The following is an 18357-nucleotide window of genomic DNA, read 5'->3' on the forward strand; positions in this document are numbered from 1 at the left end:
AACTTCGCGACGCAGGAACAATGGGTATACGTAGCATTGGCTGCCCCTGCTATTAGCAGGAGCAGCCTTACGCGAAACCCGACGGACGGAAACGACGTAAACTGCGTACGCAGGGCTCGTGTAACGTTGTGAATCGGCGTTAGTATGCAATTTGCATACTATACGCTGACCACTACGGGAACGCCCCCTAGCGGCCAACGTAAGAATGCAGCCTACGATATGACTGGCATAAAAGCCTTATGCTAGTCATATCTTAGGCTGCCGTCGGCGTAACGAGGTTCCTGAATCAGGAGCATTCGAAACGCCGGCGCAAGTAAGCAATTGCGCTGCGTAACTATGGTTACGCAGACGCAATTGCTTCTTGAATCTGGGCCAGAGGTCCCAATTTCAGCAATGACTTGGAACTCTTGTTCTTTCATCATATCCCAACCACAGCGGCCAATAATGTGTGCTTGTGTAGGTTTGTGGGATGAAGAGGCTTGTACCTATTGGAATTAATCGGCATCTTTGTTGCTAGTCAATCGTGAATGAGGTTACTGACTCACAAGAACTCTTAGGCCGCGTACACACGGTCGGTTAAAACCGATGAAAACGGACTGAAGGACCTATTCATCGGTCCAAACCGATCGTGTGTGGGCCCCATCGGTCAGTTATCCTTCGGTCAAAAAATTTAGAACTTGCTTTAAAATTGAACCGATGGACGCCTAATCGATCGGTCAAAACCGATGGTTAGTATGCAAAAGCATCGGTTAAAAATCCACGCATGCTCAAAATCAAGTCAACGCATGCAAGTCAACGTTTTTTTCAGCACGTCGTTGTGTTTTACGTCACCGCATTCTGACACGATTGTTTTTTTAACCTATGGTGTGTAGGCACATCAGACCATCAGTCAGCTTCACCGGTTAACCGATGAGAATGGTCCTTGACTGTAGTGATGTAAGGTAGGGTGACCATACATCCCCGGTTTCCAGGGGCCGGTCCTTGATTTGAGGACACTGTCCCTGGACCAAGTCTGTCCCCGGTTTTGTCCCCAGATTGGATTTGAACAGGGGCTGGGGCAATTTCAAAGACAGTCAGTTCAGAATAATAAAAAAAAACACTCTTCCGCTCCTACTAGCTTAGGGGAGTATATTTTTTCCATTATCTGTGCCCCTTTCTGATAGTCATGTGCTGGTCGGAGCAGAGGGAAAATTTCTTCAGGTTTGAGTATATGCCCATTTAGCTCCGCTCGCATGTTCTTCTGCCTTGGCTCAAGTCCCGGCCAGCCGCCTGCCTGCTTATCTCCTTGCTTTCCCTGGCGGAGTGATCTTCAACTGTTCCCCACCCAGTAGTAGCCAGGGCCTGGAAAGTGAGACTTGACTGCGGTGGTGACGGGCAGAGAGTTGCTGATTGCCGTCATTACTAGTAAAAAAAAAAAAAATATGTCCCCGGATTTCATTTAACAAATCTGGTCACCTTAATGTAAGGGCCAACAGAAGTAACCTCAGAGCACAGCATGGGGCCAGGAATCTTACACATCTGGAAGTGTCAGAGTCTTTGGGTGGCAGTTTCCTTCTGGTACAGCGCCATTCAGCAGAAAAAGAGGTGAGCATTTACAATCTTCTTTCCGGGCACACTTTCTTAAGCAGTTTTATTATAGTAACAGAGTTTATTCTTTCAGCCAGAACATGACAGAACCATGCCACCTCCAGCACTGCCCTGTCCTCTCAGACTTTCAGTTGTCATTGGTAAACACAGAAGCCAGTAGAGAAAGTTTGCTGTACTACTCACTTTCTCTGCCGGTATCTATGGTTACCAGATAAAATTAATTATATTGCTACCAGTGGCGGCTGGTGTATTTTTTTTTCTGGGGGTGGCAAACAACCACCCCCCAGCCCCTGCTCAGTCTAGTCACCCACACCACCCCTGGGTGTCCAGCGGTCGGTCATCCACTTACCCCATCTAGGTTCTGGGCTGGCAGCATGGCGGCGGATGGGCCTCTTCTCCTCCTTTTGCATCACGGTGGCTTCTGCCATGCGTCTTCACCCTCCTCCTCCTAGGCATTGAATATGATCGCCTGTCCTTTCAGCCAATCGAGTGACGGGTCTCAGCACCCACTTCCTTTTTGGTCGGGAGGAGGATCAGTGTGAGAATAGTGCACTCCACAAATCTGGCCTTTATAGAAGAATGGCAAGAAGATGTGGGGGACACAGCAAACATGTGGAAGAAGGTGCTCTGGTCAGATGAGACCAAAATTGAACTTTTTGGCCTAAAAGCAAAACGCTATGTGTGGCAGAAAACTAACACTACACATCATTCCGAACACACCATCCCCATTCTCTAGATGTGCAAAACCGGTAGAGACATCCCCAAAAAGACTTGCAGCTGTAATTGCAGGGAAAGGAGGTTCTACAAAGTATTGACTGAGAAGGGCTAAATACAAATGCATGCCACACTTTTCACATATTTATTTGGAAAAATTATTGAAAATCATTTATCATTTTCCTTCCACTTCACAATTATGTGCCACTTTGTGTTGGTCTATCACATAAAATCCAGATAAAATACTTTTACGTTTCTGGTTGTAACATGACAATATTTGGAAAATTTCAAGGGGTATGAATACCTTTTCAAGGCACAGTATATCGACTGTGAGTCATTGCCTCAAACCTCTGGGTTGGAAATTTCCTGCTACGCCCACGTTCTAAGAATTTTATGCTAGAATTAATGAGATCAAGATGGCGGCTAGACTGAATAATATGCTTGATAAATATAATGAAATCTGGTGGCTCTGAAATACTCATACTGCTCAGAACTAATTAGCCATCATTGGAGAAGCCTTCCCCCTTACATTTCTCTATTTTGTGGAGAGGCATGCTGCTTTTTCTTTGGGACTGTCAAGCAATTATCTGGCTCTGCTTTGAATGCCTTGCAAATGTTTTGGACAATATGGGACTTGACCTAATTGCTATTGATTATGAGCCCTTAGCTTTGTCGCGTGTGTCCTCCTGGGTTCTCCCTATCTGGGTCTACTGGCCTGCACTGCATAGTATCCCACAGTATTGTATAACCTTGTTTTTGATAGGTATCATTCTGTATTTATAGTTCTTAATTATGTATGCTCTGCACCTTTGATGTTTTAGATATTAGGAGAGCCTGGTGCGCTGAGTCAACCCTTGCTTCTTGTTTTGGGGAACCCAACAGTGAGATTTCTCTTTCATAACTCCTGACTCTTGTATACCTAAAAGTTTTATGTGTTCCTGTTTGTTCAACTTTTCATGTTCCAGCACCACCTCTTGTATTCTTCATAAGATACATTTATCAGTGTAATAAACAAAGAAGCTCCCCATCACTATTACCCCACCCCCCCCAGTCAAGAATAATGGATGTGTAACACCTAACACTAATAAAAGGTGCCTATGAACTAGTGCCCAACACTCATCTGTTAAAGTATAAACACTCGGATATTAATAGTAGTAGTTAAATGGACCATTCACCCAAAACTGATAGTACAGGACTAAATCACCTTCTAGCTTCTTTCATCCTTTGGGGACTTCGGCACTAAGTAAAAAAATGTTTGGTTGTTTAAGGAGAATTTGTCTCCCATATACAGTATACTCACCTCTACCGTGCTCTCCTGCCATCACAAAATGCCTGTGGTTCCAGGTATGGGGAGGGGAAACAAGACCACTTGCCATGATGCAGTGCACAGTCTTAAACTTAAAGTAGTGGAATATTCAAGATTTTGAGTTATCCCTGGAACAGGAGGTGAATTTAAGTTGTTTTTAAGGACGTGTTCAGGGCATAAATATCTGAGTGGGGATTACATGTCATTTACTGTTGTGTCTACAGAACAGGAGGCAAAAGGAACATCTCCCCATTGAGACACAATACTCTATCCTAAACAAAACAAAAAATCCAAGTTTTAGCTTTAGCTATACTTTAATTCTCTAGCATAAGTTCCCCAAAAATGACAGAGTTTCCGAGTTGACAGAGCCTTTAAATAGGGGGATACCAACACAAAATATGTCAAACCCCATGCAAACTTTTTTTTTTAATTTCTGTGTACTTATATACCGTATATACTCGAGTATACACCGACCCGAAAATAAGCCGAGGCACCTAATTTTACCACAAAAAATGGGAAAACTTATTGACTCGAGTATAAGCCTAGGGTGTCCATCTGCATGCCTCACTGTGCCTCAATTTGCCTCACTGTGCCCATGCATCACTGTGCCCATGCCTCACTGTGCCCATGCCTCACTGTGCCCATGCCTCACTGTGCTCATGCCTCACTGTGCTCATGCCTCACTGTGCCCATGCCTTACTCTGCCGATGCCTCACTGTGTCAATGCCTCACTGTGCCTCACTGTGTCCATGCCTCACTGTGTCCATGACTAGACTTACGTTTAACATGGGATTATATAGAAGGGGTGCCCGGCTTTGAAAAATCGGTGCTTCCCGGCCATAGGTCCCCCAAACAGCAAACTTTGCACACTTGTAGAGGAGAATTGGAGATACATGTGTACCAAGTTTCGGTCCAGGGGACCTACGGCCGTCCGGTAATGGGTCCCCAAAATATGGGAGATTAGGAGCAAATAAGCCAAGGGGGTCATTTTCAGCACACAAAAATGTGCTGAAAAACTTGGCTTATACTCGAGTATATACGGTAGGTATAATTCAAATCATTTTTAACATCTGTTAAAAAGATTTGTTCAAAGGTATTCCTTTCTAAGGAATACATTACAAAGGGAATGAATCTTTCTTCTATGTAGATTTCCTGTACAAAACACAGCTACATCACAATACATACACAAAAACGTATCAATCACCTTAGCATCTATTCATATTGTTGTGTACTGGCATTTAGGTCTTTACTGCACTTCAGATCCTGTGTGTCATTGATCCCCCCCCTCCCACTGTTGGGATTCAATGGCAGGAATTCTGCATCCCCTCCTATACTTCCTCAGGAAAAATATGAAGAAGGAACTTGATCCCAGGGTATTCAGTGTGGGACAGTGTACGGAAGAGACAACTCTGCTCTAAATATGGTTCAAGAGTTCCAGCACAACCTCTGTCTTCTCTATCCCTATGGTGTCTAGGATCTTGAGTTCTTGGCTTTACATTGACTCCATGAACAGGGACCATGCTCCTTCACATCACAAAGCTGAGGCTGATGGTATTATTGTGGACTTGGCTGCCTGGATTGAACTCTCAGGATCTGGATCCCAGTGGGAAAAATGTCTGTATATCTGATGGGTAAGCATTCATTACTCCGTGGCCCCCACTTAATGTTTGTTCCTGAACTGGTGCTTCATTCTAGGAAAAGAAAACTGCATTTCCAGGAAAACAGATACTTCGTACAGTCTTTGGTTTTTCATATGTGGAATAACTGAGCATTGCAGAGTGTTTAGTATAATTAAATGCTGCTGTTATATGTTTCAGAAGTAGACCTCATTACCCTAATTGCAATGTACAATTGTCAGTACTTTTTCCAGTTATTTATTACAAGAGTCACAAACTTCTCTTGGCCTTATGTAGGCATGTATCTTGAATCTTTATTTATAATCTGGAAGATATAAAAAAAAAAAGAAATCTAAGGACTTGAAAGACATGAAGCACTGTACTTTTTTTAAAATGGAAAATGATTAATCATGAAATATAATGTGCACTTCAAAGCACCTGTGGAGTTCTTTATGACTCACAGAAACATTGAAGATTGTACGGAGTGTATAGAATATTAAAATAGGGCTGTTGTATGTTTCAGATCCAGACATCGTCTGGGCTCATTATCGTTATATAATTGCCATGTATTATTGGTAATATTATGTCTAGTTATTTCAAGAGCCATTGTGAAATCTGTAAACTTCTCTTGACCGTATTTAAGTATCTTTTTTTTTGTCATTTGAATGATAGAACAAAAAAACTTAAGGACCCTTCTGATATGAAGGAGTGCACATTATTGTTTAACTACCTCAATTCAGGGCACTTTCACCCCTTACTGCCCACAACATTTTTTGCTAAAAAAAAAACAACAACAAAATAAGACTGAAAATGTTGCAAAAAAAGTTTCTTTTAGTTTCTGTCAGTAAATTTTGTAAATAAGTAATTTTTCTTCTTCACTGTTATGCATTGATGAGGCTGCACTGATGGGTGCTGATGGGCACTGATGAGGCCGCACTTATGGGCAATGATAGGTGGCACTGTTATGTGGTGTGGCACTGATGAGCACTGGTAGGCGGGACTGATGGGTGGCACTGGTGAGCACTGATAGGCAGGGATGGACTGGCCATTGTGACTACAGGGAGTTTCCCGGTGGGCCAATGTCTCAGTGGGCCGGCTTCAGTGACAGCGGACCGCCGCCCCCCTCCGCTCCTCTTTCTCTCCCTTCCCGCACCGCTCACCTCCTCTCCCTCCCCGCACCGCTCACCTGGGGGGAACAGGGAAGCAGAGGGAGGACCAGAGGAGCAGGGGAGACGACAGAGGAGCATGGGGGGAGGGGACAGACAGCTGACTCAACAGCTATGGCCTGGTAGTGTCTCACTTCTGCCTAATCTTGTCCCATAAGGGGGGGCACCGAACTGATTCTTAGTCCCGGGTGAAATAATGCCTAGCTTCCCCACTAGTACTGCCTATAAGAGTACCAGTACCAGCTGTTCTACTCTAATAAAGTAGAATGGCTAGTGGCTAGTGAAGGGGGAGAGGGGGCTTGGTTGGCCGGGGGGGGGGGTGCGGGAGTTGTCCGGCCGCCATGGGAGAGACCCGTCAAAGTGGGCCAGTCTGGATGAAGTCCAGGGCCAAATTTTTGTCCCAGTCCAGCCCTGCTGATAGGTGGCACTGATGGGAACTGATAGGCGGCACTACTGGGCACTGATAGGTGGCACTGATGGGAACAGATAGGTGGCACTGGCGGGCACTGATAGGTGGCACGGATTGGCAGCACTGATAGGCATGAATGATGGGCACTGAAAGCCAGCACTGACTGGCATCACTAATGGACACTGATTAGTGGCACTGGTGGGCACTGATTGCTGGCACTTCTGGCGCCTTACCGTAATTAGTGGCCTGATTACATCTCTTGCTGTCCCCTGGGAGGAGATGCCGCTGATCGTCTCTCCTCGCCAAACACACTCTGTCAGTGTGAGGCGATAAGAGCTGATTACCGGCACTTCCACATTTATATGTGACCGGATGTGTTTGGACACAACCGATCACTTGGTTAAAGAGCCACGTCAGCGGCTCTTTACAGAGACCGGGTTTGCGCCGTGTCCTAGCAACACGGTGCGGCTGCAATCACCGTGCCAATGCGAACCCCTGGGGGCATGTGGGAGCAGCCATTCGGGTACGCCGTCATATGACATCCACCCAGAACGAGAGCCGCACCATCCCTCCGTCGTGTAGTTAAAGTACTGCTAATAGCAAAAAAACTAAATTAATTTTGCATAGGGAGGGTTATAACCCCTGTCAGTTCCTTTTTTGCCATCTGTGTCACATTAGATAGATATTGCTTTACTTCCTGTCCCAAAATCCAAGCAGGAAGTGAGAGAAAATCCCCAAAAGTTAAAACCTTGGTTGTCAATAGGGCCATCAGAACTAGTGTCACGATTGGAAGATTTCCCTTCTAATACTATTTTGGTGACATCCCAAATTTGGGATTTTATTTCAGTGCCACTTTCAGTGATAACGGTCACCAGGACAAAAAGAAAGGGTGAAACTCACAAATGGGGACTGCAAAAAAATCTAACAGGTGTTCTAATTCGCCTCCCCTCGTTCTAAAACTAAAAGAAGTTTTGCCTTTAGGTATACTTTAATTGAAAGGTGCTAATCATAAGAAGTATATTTTGAAATTATGCATCTTTGTGAAAGATTTATACAGTATATTGAAACCAGAAGTGTATCATATTGCAGTTTACTAATCCTTAAAGCGGAGTTCCACCCCAAAGTGGGACTTCCGCTCATCTGATTCCCCCCCCCCCCTCAGGTGCCACAATTGGCACCTTTTGGGGGAGGGGGGACAGGGTACGTGTCTTTGACAGGTATCTTTTCCCACTTTCAGGAGCCTCACCCGCGAGTGGTGATGTCACGGCTGGGGGTCTCTCCTCCTCCCTCCCCCGGCCACCGGGGCCAGTAGGAGAGAGAAGCGGGCCTCACGCATGTGCAGTAGGGTTTCCGGCGTGAAGCCGAAAGGCTACACTGCCGGGTACCCTTACCCGCAATGGTGGTGGCAGCACCCGACAGCTGATGGAAACATCAGCTGCGGTGCCGACATCGCTGGACTCCAAGACAGGTAAGTGTCCTATAATTAAAAGCCAGCAGCTGCAGTATGTGTATGTATATGTTTTTTTTGGGCGGAACATCACTTCCTGTCTTAGGGTGACTCCTGTATCTATGGAGGTCAAGTTGTGCACAATATTCCTGGTTGCAGGCTAAGTGTCATGCTCCCTCTGCAGAAGTACACACTCTTTTCCCTGCCTCAAGTGACAAGATAATTAAGTTGAGTGTCCAGCTGGAGATGGGGCTTGGGCAAAGAACACCAAATATCAAACTCAGCTGGCTCACCTTCACCTGCCCTCTACACCTTTTTGTAGGCCACCAGCTATGGACATCATCAATAATGTCCATCATGGCTGACCAACAGGAAGGTGAAGAGGGCTGGAGGAGTTGGGCCAAAGAGTGGCGACAATTGATGGCACAGTGGCTGCATTTGATGGCATGGCACAGTGGCGACAATTGATGGGCAACGTGGCGACAATTGATGGCACAGTGGCGACAATTGATGGCACAGTGGTGACAATTGATGGACACAGTGGCTGTGTTTGATGGCACAGTGGCGACTATTGATGGGCACAGTGGCTGCATTTGATGGGCACAGTGGCGGCAATTGATGGGCACAGTGGCGATAATTGATGGCACAGTGGCGACAATTGATGGGCGCAGTGGCGACAATTGATGGGCACAGTGGCTGCGTTTGATGGCATGGCACAGTGGCGACAATTAATGGGCACAGTTTCGACAATTGATGGCACAGTGACTGCGTTTGATGGCATGGCACAGTGGCGACAATTGATGGGCACAGTGGTGACAATTGATGGCACAGTGGCGACAATTGATGGCACAGTGGTGACAATTGATGGCATGGCACAGTGGCGACAATTGATGGCATGGCACAGTGGCGACAATTGATGGCACAGTGGTGACAATTGATGGGCACAGTGGCTGCGTTTGATGGCACAGTGGCGACTATTGATGGGCACAGTGGCTGAATTTGATGGGCACAGTGGTGGCAATTGATGGGCATAGTAGCTGTGTTTGATGGGCACAGTAAGGCTGCAATTGATGTTTTTTTTTTTCGTTTGCGCCCCCCCAAAAATGTGGCATGGCACAGTGGCGACAATTGATGGCATGGCACAGTGGTGACAATTGATGGCATGGCACAGTGGTGACAATTGATGGCATGGCACAGTGTCGACAATTGATGGCATGGCACAGTGATGACAATTGATGGGCACAGTGGCTGCATTTGATGGGCACAGTGGCGGCAATTGATGGGCACAGTAGCTGTGTTTGACTGGCACAGTGAGGCTGCAATTGATGTTTTAAAAAAAAGTTGAGCACCAGCCGCCACTGGTGGTATGAGTCATTGATTCTGGATACACAGTTGGCTACAAGTGGTATAATGAAATTGTTTGTGTAGCTATACCAACTATTGTAAAATTATACTTAAACCCTTTAAATGTGTGTTGGCAGTAAAGACATGTACTTTCTGTTTTAATAAGTCAATGCTGCATAAAACAATGGTAAAGGTTAAAGGGGCAGAGCTTTTAGCTACAAATGGAATGTTGCACAAAGCTTTAAACACAGTGAGCAAAGGTTAATTTATTGCAGACTGGCATGTGCTTTCATTAGTATGTATGGAATAGTTTACAGATGTGTGGGAGGTCTACAGCCAAACTTGTCCCAATCCAATCAAATAATACTTGTGTTTACTGTATACTTATTTATGTATGGTAATGGTATAGCATACACATAAGATAAGACTATAGATATTAAAAGTGTCTCCAAAAAAATTCAGATCCTATATTAGTTGTTAAACATGTGCATCTGGGTCTCAAAATCATATGTATTTTTTAAAGCCGAGCATAAATGTTTCCATTGGGGCTGGTATCGGTGGTAATACAAAGAATTCCTACTTATGCAAATGCTCCAATACCTGAAAACGATACTTTTGCAAAGAATCCATGTGATTTCAACAGAAATGCAGTGCGATTCCTGTCCGAATCACTTGCGGTTTACCTCACTGCTCCTATGTGAACCCAGGCATGTCATAGTGTCTTCAGCCTGGGTTCACACAGGAGCGGTGCGGGAAAGCACATGTAATGTGGGGTGTTTGTAGCAGCAGCACCCTTAGGGCTCGTTCACGCGTAAAGCTGGGGGATGGTAAAACCTTGCGGTTTAGTCATTATTTTTACCACCCCCAATCCCTACCCCTTTTAGCTGCTGAAGCAGCAGTCAAAGGTGTACACATGCCACAGCAGGACTTAAGCCCCCTGTTGCTTTTGGTGGGTGCCACTACCTGCCAATCACGACCCGTTCAAGTTAATGGGGCCACTCTGCAAGCACCCCGCAACTGCATGCTTCTGCGGGGTCCAAGGGGTTAAAGCAGGTGGTGAGAAAGCAACACAAGTCAACGCTGCCTGCTTTAATCCCTTGTTTGCTGTACTGCACAAGGTTGCAGGGCGCTTGCAGAGCGTGCCTTTTCACTTAACGCGGTTGTATACCCTCGGAATCTTTTGTTTTTGTTTACCCCTGTAAGGCAAAAGGCACCGCATCCTAGCTCATTATGAAATACTTACCTTAGAACGAGGCGTCAGTAACTCACCTGTTCCACCCCGAGGTAGCTAACATGTTTCCTTGGCGTGTCTTCCGGGTATCGCGGCTCCAGCCCCCTGAGTGGCTGTAGCTGCGATGTTGTCACTCCCGCACATGCGCGCGGGAGATTTCTTTACGGCAAGGTCTGGCGTCTGCCCGGCTTTTCAGCCGAGAATCCCCTGTGGGCATGCATATTTTTTTTACCTACAGGTAAGCCTTATAGGCTTACCTGTAAGTAAAAGTTAAAAAAGTGACTATACAACCACTTTAACTAGGTCATGCTTGGAGGGTGCTACATCCACCAACTATGACAGGGCATATAACTCCTGCTGCGGCTGCGACATGTGTACACCCCTGGCCAATGCAGCTAAAGGGGGTGCGGTTGGGGTAACTGAAGAAACTTTACCCAACCTCAACTGTTCTGTTACCACATAGATTTCTGAGGGCTGGTGCTTATGGCTGGAGTGTGCGCTCCCAAGGCATCAAACCATAAAAAATTATCCGGCAACACGGAACGTTCCAAGTACCAAATTATTTATTAGGCTACATTAAAAGCGGTGGAGTAAAATTTAGAGGCGCTAGCTGATAGTGTATGTACACTAAATAGATAATAAAATAGATAGATTGTATGCATCAAATAATCAAGTATAAATGAGTGAATAAATCAATAATATGTGAATAAATAGTGACCCCATCTACTCTCCCATTTACATCCACGCCCTCAACCTCAGTGCCGGGGCTAGGCACCCCATCAAGCAAGAGGCCATTTGGCGTTTGTTTTCTCTGTTTTTACCCAATAAAAACAATATTATTTTATGGCGATTTTCTCTCTTTTGCTTTAATTATCCCATGTGGCGTGGAGTATTGTTCTATCAAGATTACCGTGACTGAGGGATCTGGGTCTGGAATAATATCTTTATCTGCCTGATTGACCTCTTTTTAATTAAAGTGGTCCATTATTTGCGGTAAGGTGCCATCCATGAGCACTTTTGGTGGTCTTTCTTTATCTTGGTGAAGGTGGAAGATCCTCTGTCTATGGTTTTGAAGACTCATCACATATATATATGGACTTTATTTTTAGTTTTGGCACAATTATTCTTGTTTTTCTTTTTGTGCACATCCACATTTTGAATTTCAAATATTATTGTGGTTTCTTTATATATATGGTCACTATTTATTCACATATTATTGATTTATTCACTCATTTATACTTGATTATTTGATGCATACAATTTTATTATCTATTTAGTGTACATACACTATCAGCTAGCGCCTCTTAATTTTACTCCACTGTTTACAATTGCATTTATGCAATTTCACAGAGAGCAGCTTGGCTATTTACATATTGTTAATTTATTTATTTTGTTTATATTGGCGCGAGATTCCATTTCCATACATTAAAAGCGGCACAAAAGTGAATTGAGTTTGGTGGTCTCAGCCCGGCTCCCGGTGGGTGTGCTATGCGAGGTAAGCCTGCGCTTAGTACGCCCACCCCCCTCCCACAAAAACCACCACACTTACACGCACTCGAAATTGGGTTAACATGCACGCACTTTGACCGAGTGGTCTCTAAAAAAGAGAGGCGAAGGACCAACGGGGCTGGTTGAGTGGGCTAGATCCTCTCACTCCCTTATAGGGAGTCCCTCTGCCCTGTTGGGCTTCAAAGCGGAGCAGGTAGGGCGGGCTGTGTGGGAGGACCCGCTCACACACCCGCCATTGCCACCCGGGGCATGGAGAAAGGTGGCAGATTGCCTCTGGGGGAGGCCTGCCTACTCCCAACTCCTGCAGTCCGGCTCCTCTCTCAAGTACACGCACAAAAAAAATATACCTAAAAAAAAAAAAAAAAAAAAAAAAAGCGGCACAAAATAGCTAACATGTTTTGGTCGTGACAGCCTTCTTCAAAGTGGTTGGAACGGGGGTGATAAAAACATGCCTTAGCTATGGGGTTTTACCACCCCCAAACTGAAAATGATGAAGCCTTACTGTTCTGAGTGCAGTGCATCTGCAACTTTCCTGGGTTAGCTGCGCTTTTCCCTTTAAACTTCTATTATATCCTGCAGGTGTGGTGCACCTTCTGACAGCCCATCAAAATTCCAGCTTTCAGAAAAGGCACCAAACCCACAGGACATAATAGAAGTCTATGGCTAAGCGCAGCAAACCCACAGGAAAGTGGCAAGTACACTGCACTGCACCAGAGGTGTGGGTTAACCACAGAGCATCAGTGTGAAAGCAGCCTTAGGCCCTGTACACACAGGCCAGAATCTCGTCAGGAAAAAAACGTTGTTTTTCCTGATGAGATTCTTGGTAAGAATCTCTTGCCGCCCGAGTGTACAGACACTCCTTTCAAAAGAACCGCGGTTCTTTTGAAAGGCGAGAACGCAGTGACTTTCAGGTTTCTCATCAAGAAAACTGCCTAAAATCTTGACGAGAAAAATAGAGTGCCTGCTCTCTATTTTCTCGTTGTGATTCTCGCCAGTGTTTTCCTGCAGAGAAACCTGAGAGTGCGTATACTAACCTGTCACCATGGAAACCCGCGCATGCTCGAAATGACTTTGACGCATGCGCGGTAGCTTCCTAGGTATAGGTAGGGTGCAGAAAGATGGCGGCGACGGCATCGAATGTGACGAGTGCCTGCTCTCTATTTTCTCGTCGTGATTCTCGCCAGTGTTTTCCTGCCGAGAAACCTGAGAGTGCGTATACTAACCTGTCGCCATGCAAACCCGCGCATGCTCGAAATGACTTTGACGCATGCGCGGTAGCTTCCTAGGCATAGGTAGGGTGCAGCAAGATGGCGGCGACGGCATCGAATGCGATGAGCGCATGCTCGTCGTACGCGATGACGTCACCGCGTTCTTGCCTTTCAAAAGAACCGCGGTTCTTTTGAAATGAGTGTCTGTACACTTGGGCGGCAAGAGATTCTTGCCAAGAATCTCGTCAGGAAAAATTACGTTTTTTTCCTGACGAGATTTTGGCCCGTGTGTACAGGGCTAGCAGCTTTTCTATTTTTCTCAATGGGATTTTAGGCAGTTTTCTTGACGAGAAACCTGAAAGCCTCGTACACACACTCGGTATACTCGGCAAGAAAGCTCTGCCAGCAGTTTTCTTGCTGGTTCTTGCCCTGTAATCTGAGCGTGTGTACGAGGCTTTATGCTTCGTATACACGACCAGTTTTCCCATCGGGAAATTACAGCTTTTGGCCAGGAAACTGGCCGTGTGTATGCTCCATGGCAGTTTTCCCAACAGGAAAACCGCCGGGAATCCCAGTGGGAAAAATTAGAACATGTTCTCTTTTTTCCTGCAGAGATTTCCGGCGTTTTTTTTCCCAGCAGTTTTCCTATGGAAAACACTGGGGTGGAGCATACACACGGCCGAGTTTCCCAGCCAAATCTTTCATGGCAGTGTGTAGGGGGAAAAAGCTGCCGAGCCGGTTCTCGGCTTTCCCCTCGGTTTTCCCAGGAGACTTTTTACCGCCGGGAAAACCGATCGTGTGTACAAGGCATCATAGTATAATGCCTGGTTTATTGCTTCACACTGACCTGCAAATCTCTTCTTTCCTGCTGCTGGCACCACTCTGGAGACCACTAGCTGGGATAAGAGGTGGAATGTAGTTGGCAATTGGCATCACTCCGTATGGGACAGGAGCCAGCACTTAACCACTTAAGCCCCGGACCATTTTGTTGCTAAATGCCCAGGCCAGGTTTTGCGATTCGGCACTGCCTCGCTTTAACAGACAATTGCGCGGTCGTGCAACGTGGCTCCCAAACAAAATTGGCGTTCTTTGATCACCTCTGCGGTTTTTATTTTTTGCGCTATAAACAAAAATAGAGCGACAATTTAAAAAAAAATGCAATATTTTTTACTTTTTGCTGTAATAAATATCCCCCAAAAACATATATAAATTTATTTGTTTCCCTCAGTTTAGGCCGATACGTATTCTTCTACCTATTTTTGGTAAAGCGTTTATCGGTTGGTTTGCACAAAATTTATAGCATTACAAAATAGGGAATAGTTTTATTGCATTTTTATTAATTTTTTTTTTTTTACTACTATTGGCGGCGATCAGCGATTTTTTTCGTGACTGCGATATTATGGCAGACACTTTGGACAATTTTGACACATTTTTGGGACCATTGTCATTTTCACAGCAAAAAAATGCATTTAAATTGCATTGTTTATTGTGAAAATGACAGTTGCAGTTTGGGAGTTAACCACAGGGGGCGCTGTAGGAGTTAGGGTTCACCTAGTGTGTGTTTACAACTGTAGGGGGGTGTGGCTGTAGGACTGATGTCATCGATCGACGTCATCGATAAAAGGGATCACTCGATCGATGCAGCCGCCACAGGGAACGCACGGGGAAGCCGTGTTTACATACGGCTCTCCCCGTTCTTCAGCTCTGGGGAGCGATCGCGACGGAGCGGCTATAAATGAATAGCTGCGCCGTCGTCCCGGATCGCTCCCCGAGGTAAGCCGCACGCAGCGGAGGGGGTCCCGATCGGACCCCCGACCCGCGGAAAGGCGGGGACGTATATATACCCCCATCTGCCTGTCCTTGCCATTTTGCGGACGTAAATAGTCGTGCGGCGGGCGTTAAGTGGTTAAAGAGGAGGTATCGGCTTACGCAGCTCTCGCTCTCTACTACAGCTCCAACTTTACAAGTAGTTCCTCTGCATTGCACTCTGTTTGATGCTCTGGGATGATGGATCAGCAAGCCCAGACTGTGATCCACCAGTCACCTGTCATCTACAGGTTGCTGACCCCTGCCCTATATTATTGACATGGTTTTGTGATCCATGTCTTCCAAAAAGCTCATAAGTGTGTTCAGTCTTTTAAGTCATATACATTGTGTACTTCAAAGATAGTGTAGAAGATAAATAGAAAAACAAGTAAATAGATAAAAAAATAATGATGATAATAATAATCCTATTAGGTAATTTCCAGTACTCCAGGTTTATACCGTCTGATAAAGTTACAGCACATTGTAGAGATAGCTTTTCTCTCTGTGATAGAAGCAAGGGTCAGATGAGTTAACAGTTGTTCAACAGACAATTAACTCAGATATAATTTTCAGGAACTGGCTCAGGACATGCTTATTTAATTGGATTATTATCTGTAAAAGTATCAGGCTGCCTTAAACAGGAAAACACGGAGGAAATCTAAACACTTATAATCAGCTCCATGCTGAATACCTCAAAGAGCCATTGGGGTCAGTAAAAGTTCTACCTTCAGTCTCACTTCATTTGTTTCATTCATGTCGGTTTGTGATTCTGAATGTATTGGAGCCAGAGACAGCCAGGCAACAAACAATTTCAAAAGATGATCAGTAATATTTTACCAAGTATTTATTTTGGGTGTAATGGAGGTAACGGCCAAGGAGTCAACACAATAGGTTGCATACAAAACATTTTTTTTAAATGTAAACTAGAGAGTTAGCAATTTAAATAAGTAAATGTGCTGGAAGAAACTGTATCACAAGCAAAAAAAATGGAATTCAAGAGTCATTTTCCATTACTTGCAGGTGTATCCCTAAGAGCAAGCTTAAAGCGGAGCTCCACCCAAAAAAGGAAACTCTGCTTGTCTGTCTCTCCCCCCCTTTCTAGTGCCACATTTGGCACCTTGTGGGGTGAAGGGAGGAGCGGGTACCTGATTTTGACAGATACCCACTCCCACTGAGTTCGCGACGAGGAACCCAACCAGAAGTCTGGCTCTCGCGGCAGCCAGCCTATTGAGAAAGCGCAGGGTGATTCACACATACACAGTAGGAAACCAGCTGTGAAGCCACAAGGCTTTACTGCCGGTTTACCTTACCCAAGATAGCGGCGCCAGCACCCGAGAGCCGATTCAAGAATCAGGTTGGGTGAGGATACCGCGGGATGCCGCCCTGGACAGGTAAGTGTCCTCAAAGTAAAAGTCAGCAGCTACAGTATACGCTGACTTAAACATTTTTGGTGGGGGGGGGGGGGGCTGAAGCTCCGCTTTAATGACATTCTCCTGCATACACAGTCCCAGTCCAGCAAGCAGTAACTATATGGGTTAGAAGAGACACAGAAAGGCAAAGGTCCCCTGACAAAGATGGATTAGAACACCTGTCAGGTTTTTTTAAACTCCTGTTAGGGAGATTCACCCTCTCTATTTCTTCTGTTTACTATTATAAAAGAAAGTGAAAGTAAAAGAAAATCCCAAAATTTGTGTTGTCCCCAGAAAAGTAATAGAGGGGAAATCTTCCATTGGGAACACTAGTTCTGGTGACCTGGGAGCCCCAAGAGATTTCCTTCATTTACAGGAATTTCTTCTTGTTCCTGATTTAGCCAGGACAGGAAGTGAAATCTCCACAATGTGACACAGATCGCAAAAAATAAACTGACAGGGGTTATGACCCTCTTTTAGGCTCATGTACACTAGAGCATATAAAGTTTAGGAGCTTTTGCCGTTTTTTTTTGCCAAAGCTCCTAAACTCAACTCTATAAAAGCCTATGGGGCAGATCCACAAAAGAATTACGCCGGCGTATCTATTGATACGCCGCGTAATTTAAAATTTCCCGCGTCGTATCTTTGTTTTGTATCTACAAAACAAGATACGACTGCATCTCGGATCGATCCGACAGGCGTACGTCTTCGTACGCCGTCGGATCGTAGATGCATTTTTCCGCCGGCCGCTAGGTGGCGTTTCCGTCGAATTCCGCGTTGAGTATGCAAATTAGCTAGTTACGGCGATCCACTAACGTACATCCGGCCGGCGCATTTTTTACGTCGTTTGCGTTCGGCTTTTTCCGGCGTATAGTTACCCCTGCTATTATGAGGCGTACTCAATGTTAAGTATGGCCGTCGTTCCCATGTCGAATTTTGAATTTTTAACGTTGTTTGTGTAAGTCATTCGCGAATAGGAATTTGCGTAGAATGACGTCACCGTCGGAAGCATTGGCTTGTTTCAGTTTAATTTCGAGCATGCGCACTGGGATACCCCCACGGACGGCGCATGCGCCGTTAAAAAAAAACATTGTTTACGTCGGGTCACTACGTATTTACATAAAACACGCCCCCATCACAGCCATTTGAATTCCGCGCCCTTACGCCGCCAAAGATACACTACGCCGCCGTAACTTACGGCGCAAATTCTTTGAGGATTAAAAAAAAAAAAAAAAGTTACGGTGGCGTAGTGTATCTTAGATACGCTACGCCCGGCGGAATAATGCGCCGATCTACGTGGATCTGCCCCTTTGTGTCCATGTACACATAGGCTTTTATAAGAGTTTAGAAGCTGCTGCAGTTTGGGGAAGTTCAACCTCCCTTAACCCCCCTCTCCTGAATGCAGAAGAATCGCGTTCAGGATAGGAAAGTTTTGACGCGCGGCAAGCGGTCAACTTAGTTTGTGTGTACATGAGCCCTTTTTTGCCTGTAGTTCTGCTTAAGGCTGGGTTCAGTCTGGGGCAAGGAGCAGCTCACAGCAGGGGTCAGTTGCATCTCCATTCACTATTTTAGGTCAGATTTCAGTCCAAATTTTGGGCTGTATTC

General features: G+C 45.4%; 1 protein-coding gene across 1 annotated transcript in view; it reads left to right on the forward strand.

Moving 5' to 3' along the window:
* The first annotated feature begins 4930 nt into the window (after positions 1-4930).
* The window catches only part of SCARF1 (scavenger receptor class F member 1), a 68423-nt gene continuing 54996 nt past the window's right edge, over positions 4931-18357 (forward strand). Inside the window, exon 1 of the mRNA XM_040338386.1 lies at positions 4931-5238. Within this exon, the coding sequence (XP_040194320.1) occupies positions 5126-5238 (113 nt within the window). The 5' untranslated portion in view covers positions 4931-5125. The remainder of the gene's footprint in view (positions 5239-18357) is intronic.

This window comes from Rana temporaria, chromosome 2 (genome assembly GCF_905171775.1).
Source record: "Rana temporaria chromosome 2, aRanTem1.1, whole genome shotgun sequence".
Classification (NCBI taxonomy): Eukaryota; Metazoa; Chordata; class Amphibia; order Anura; family Ranidae; genus Rana; species Rana temporaria.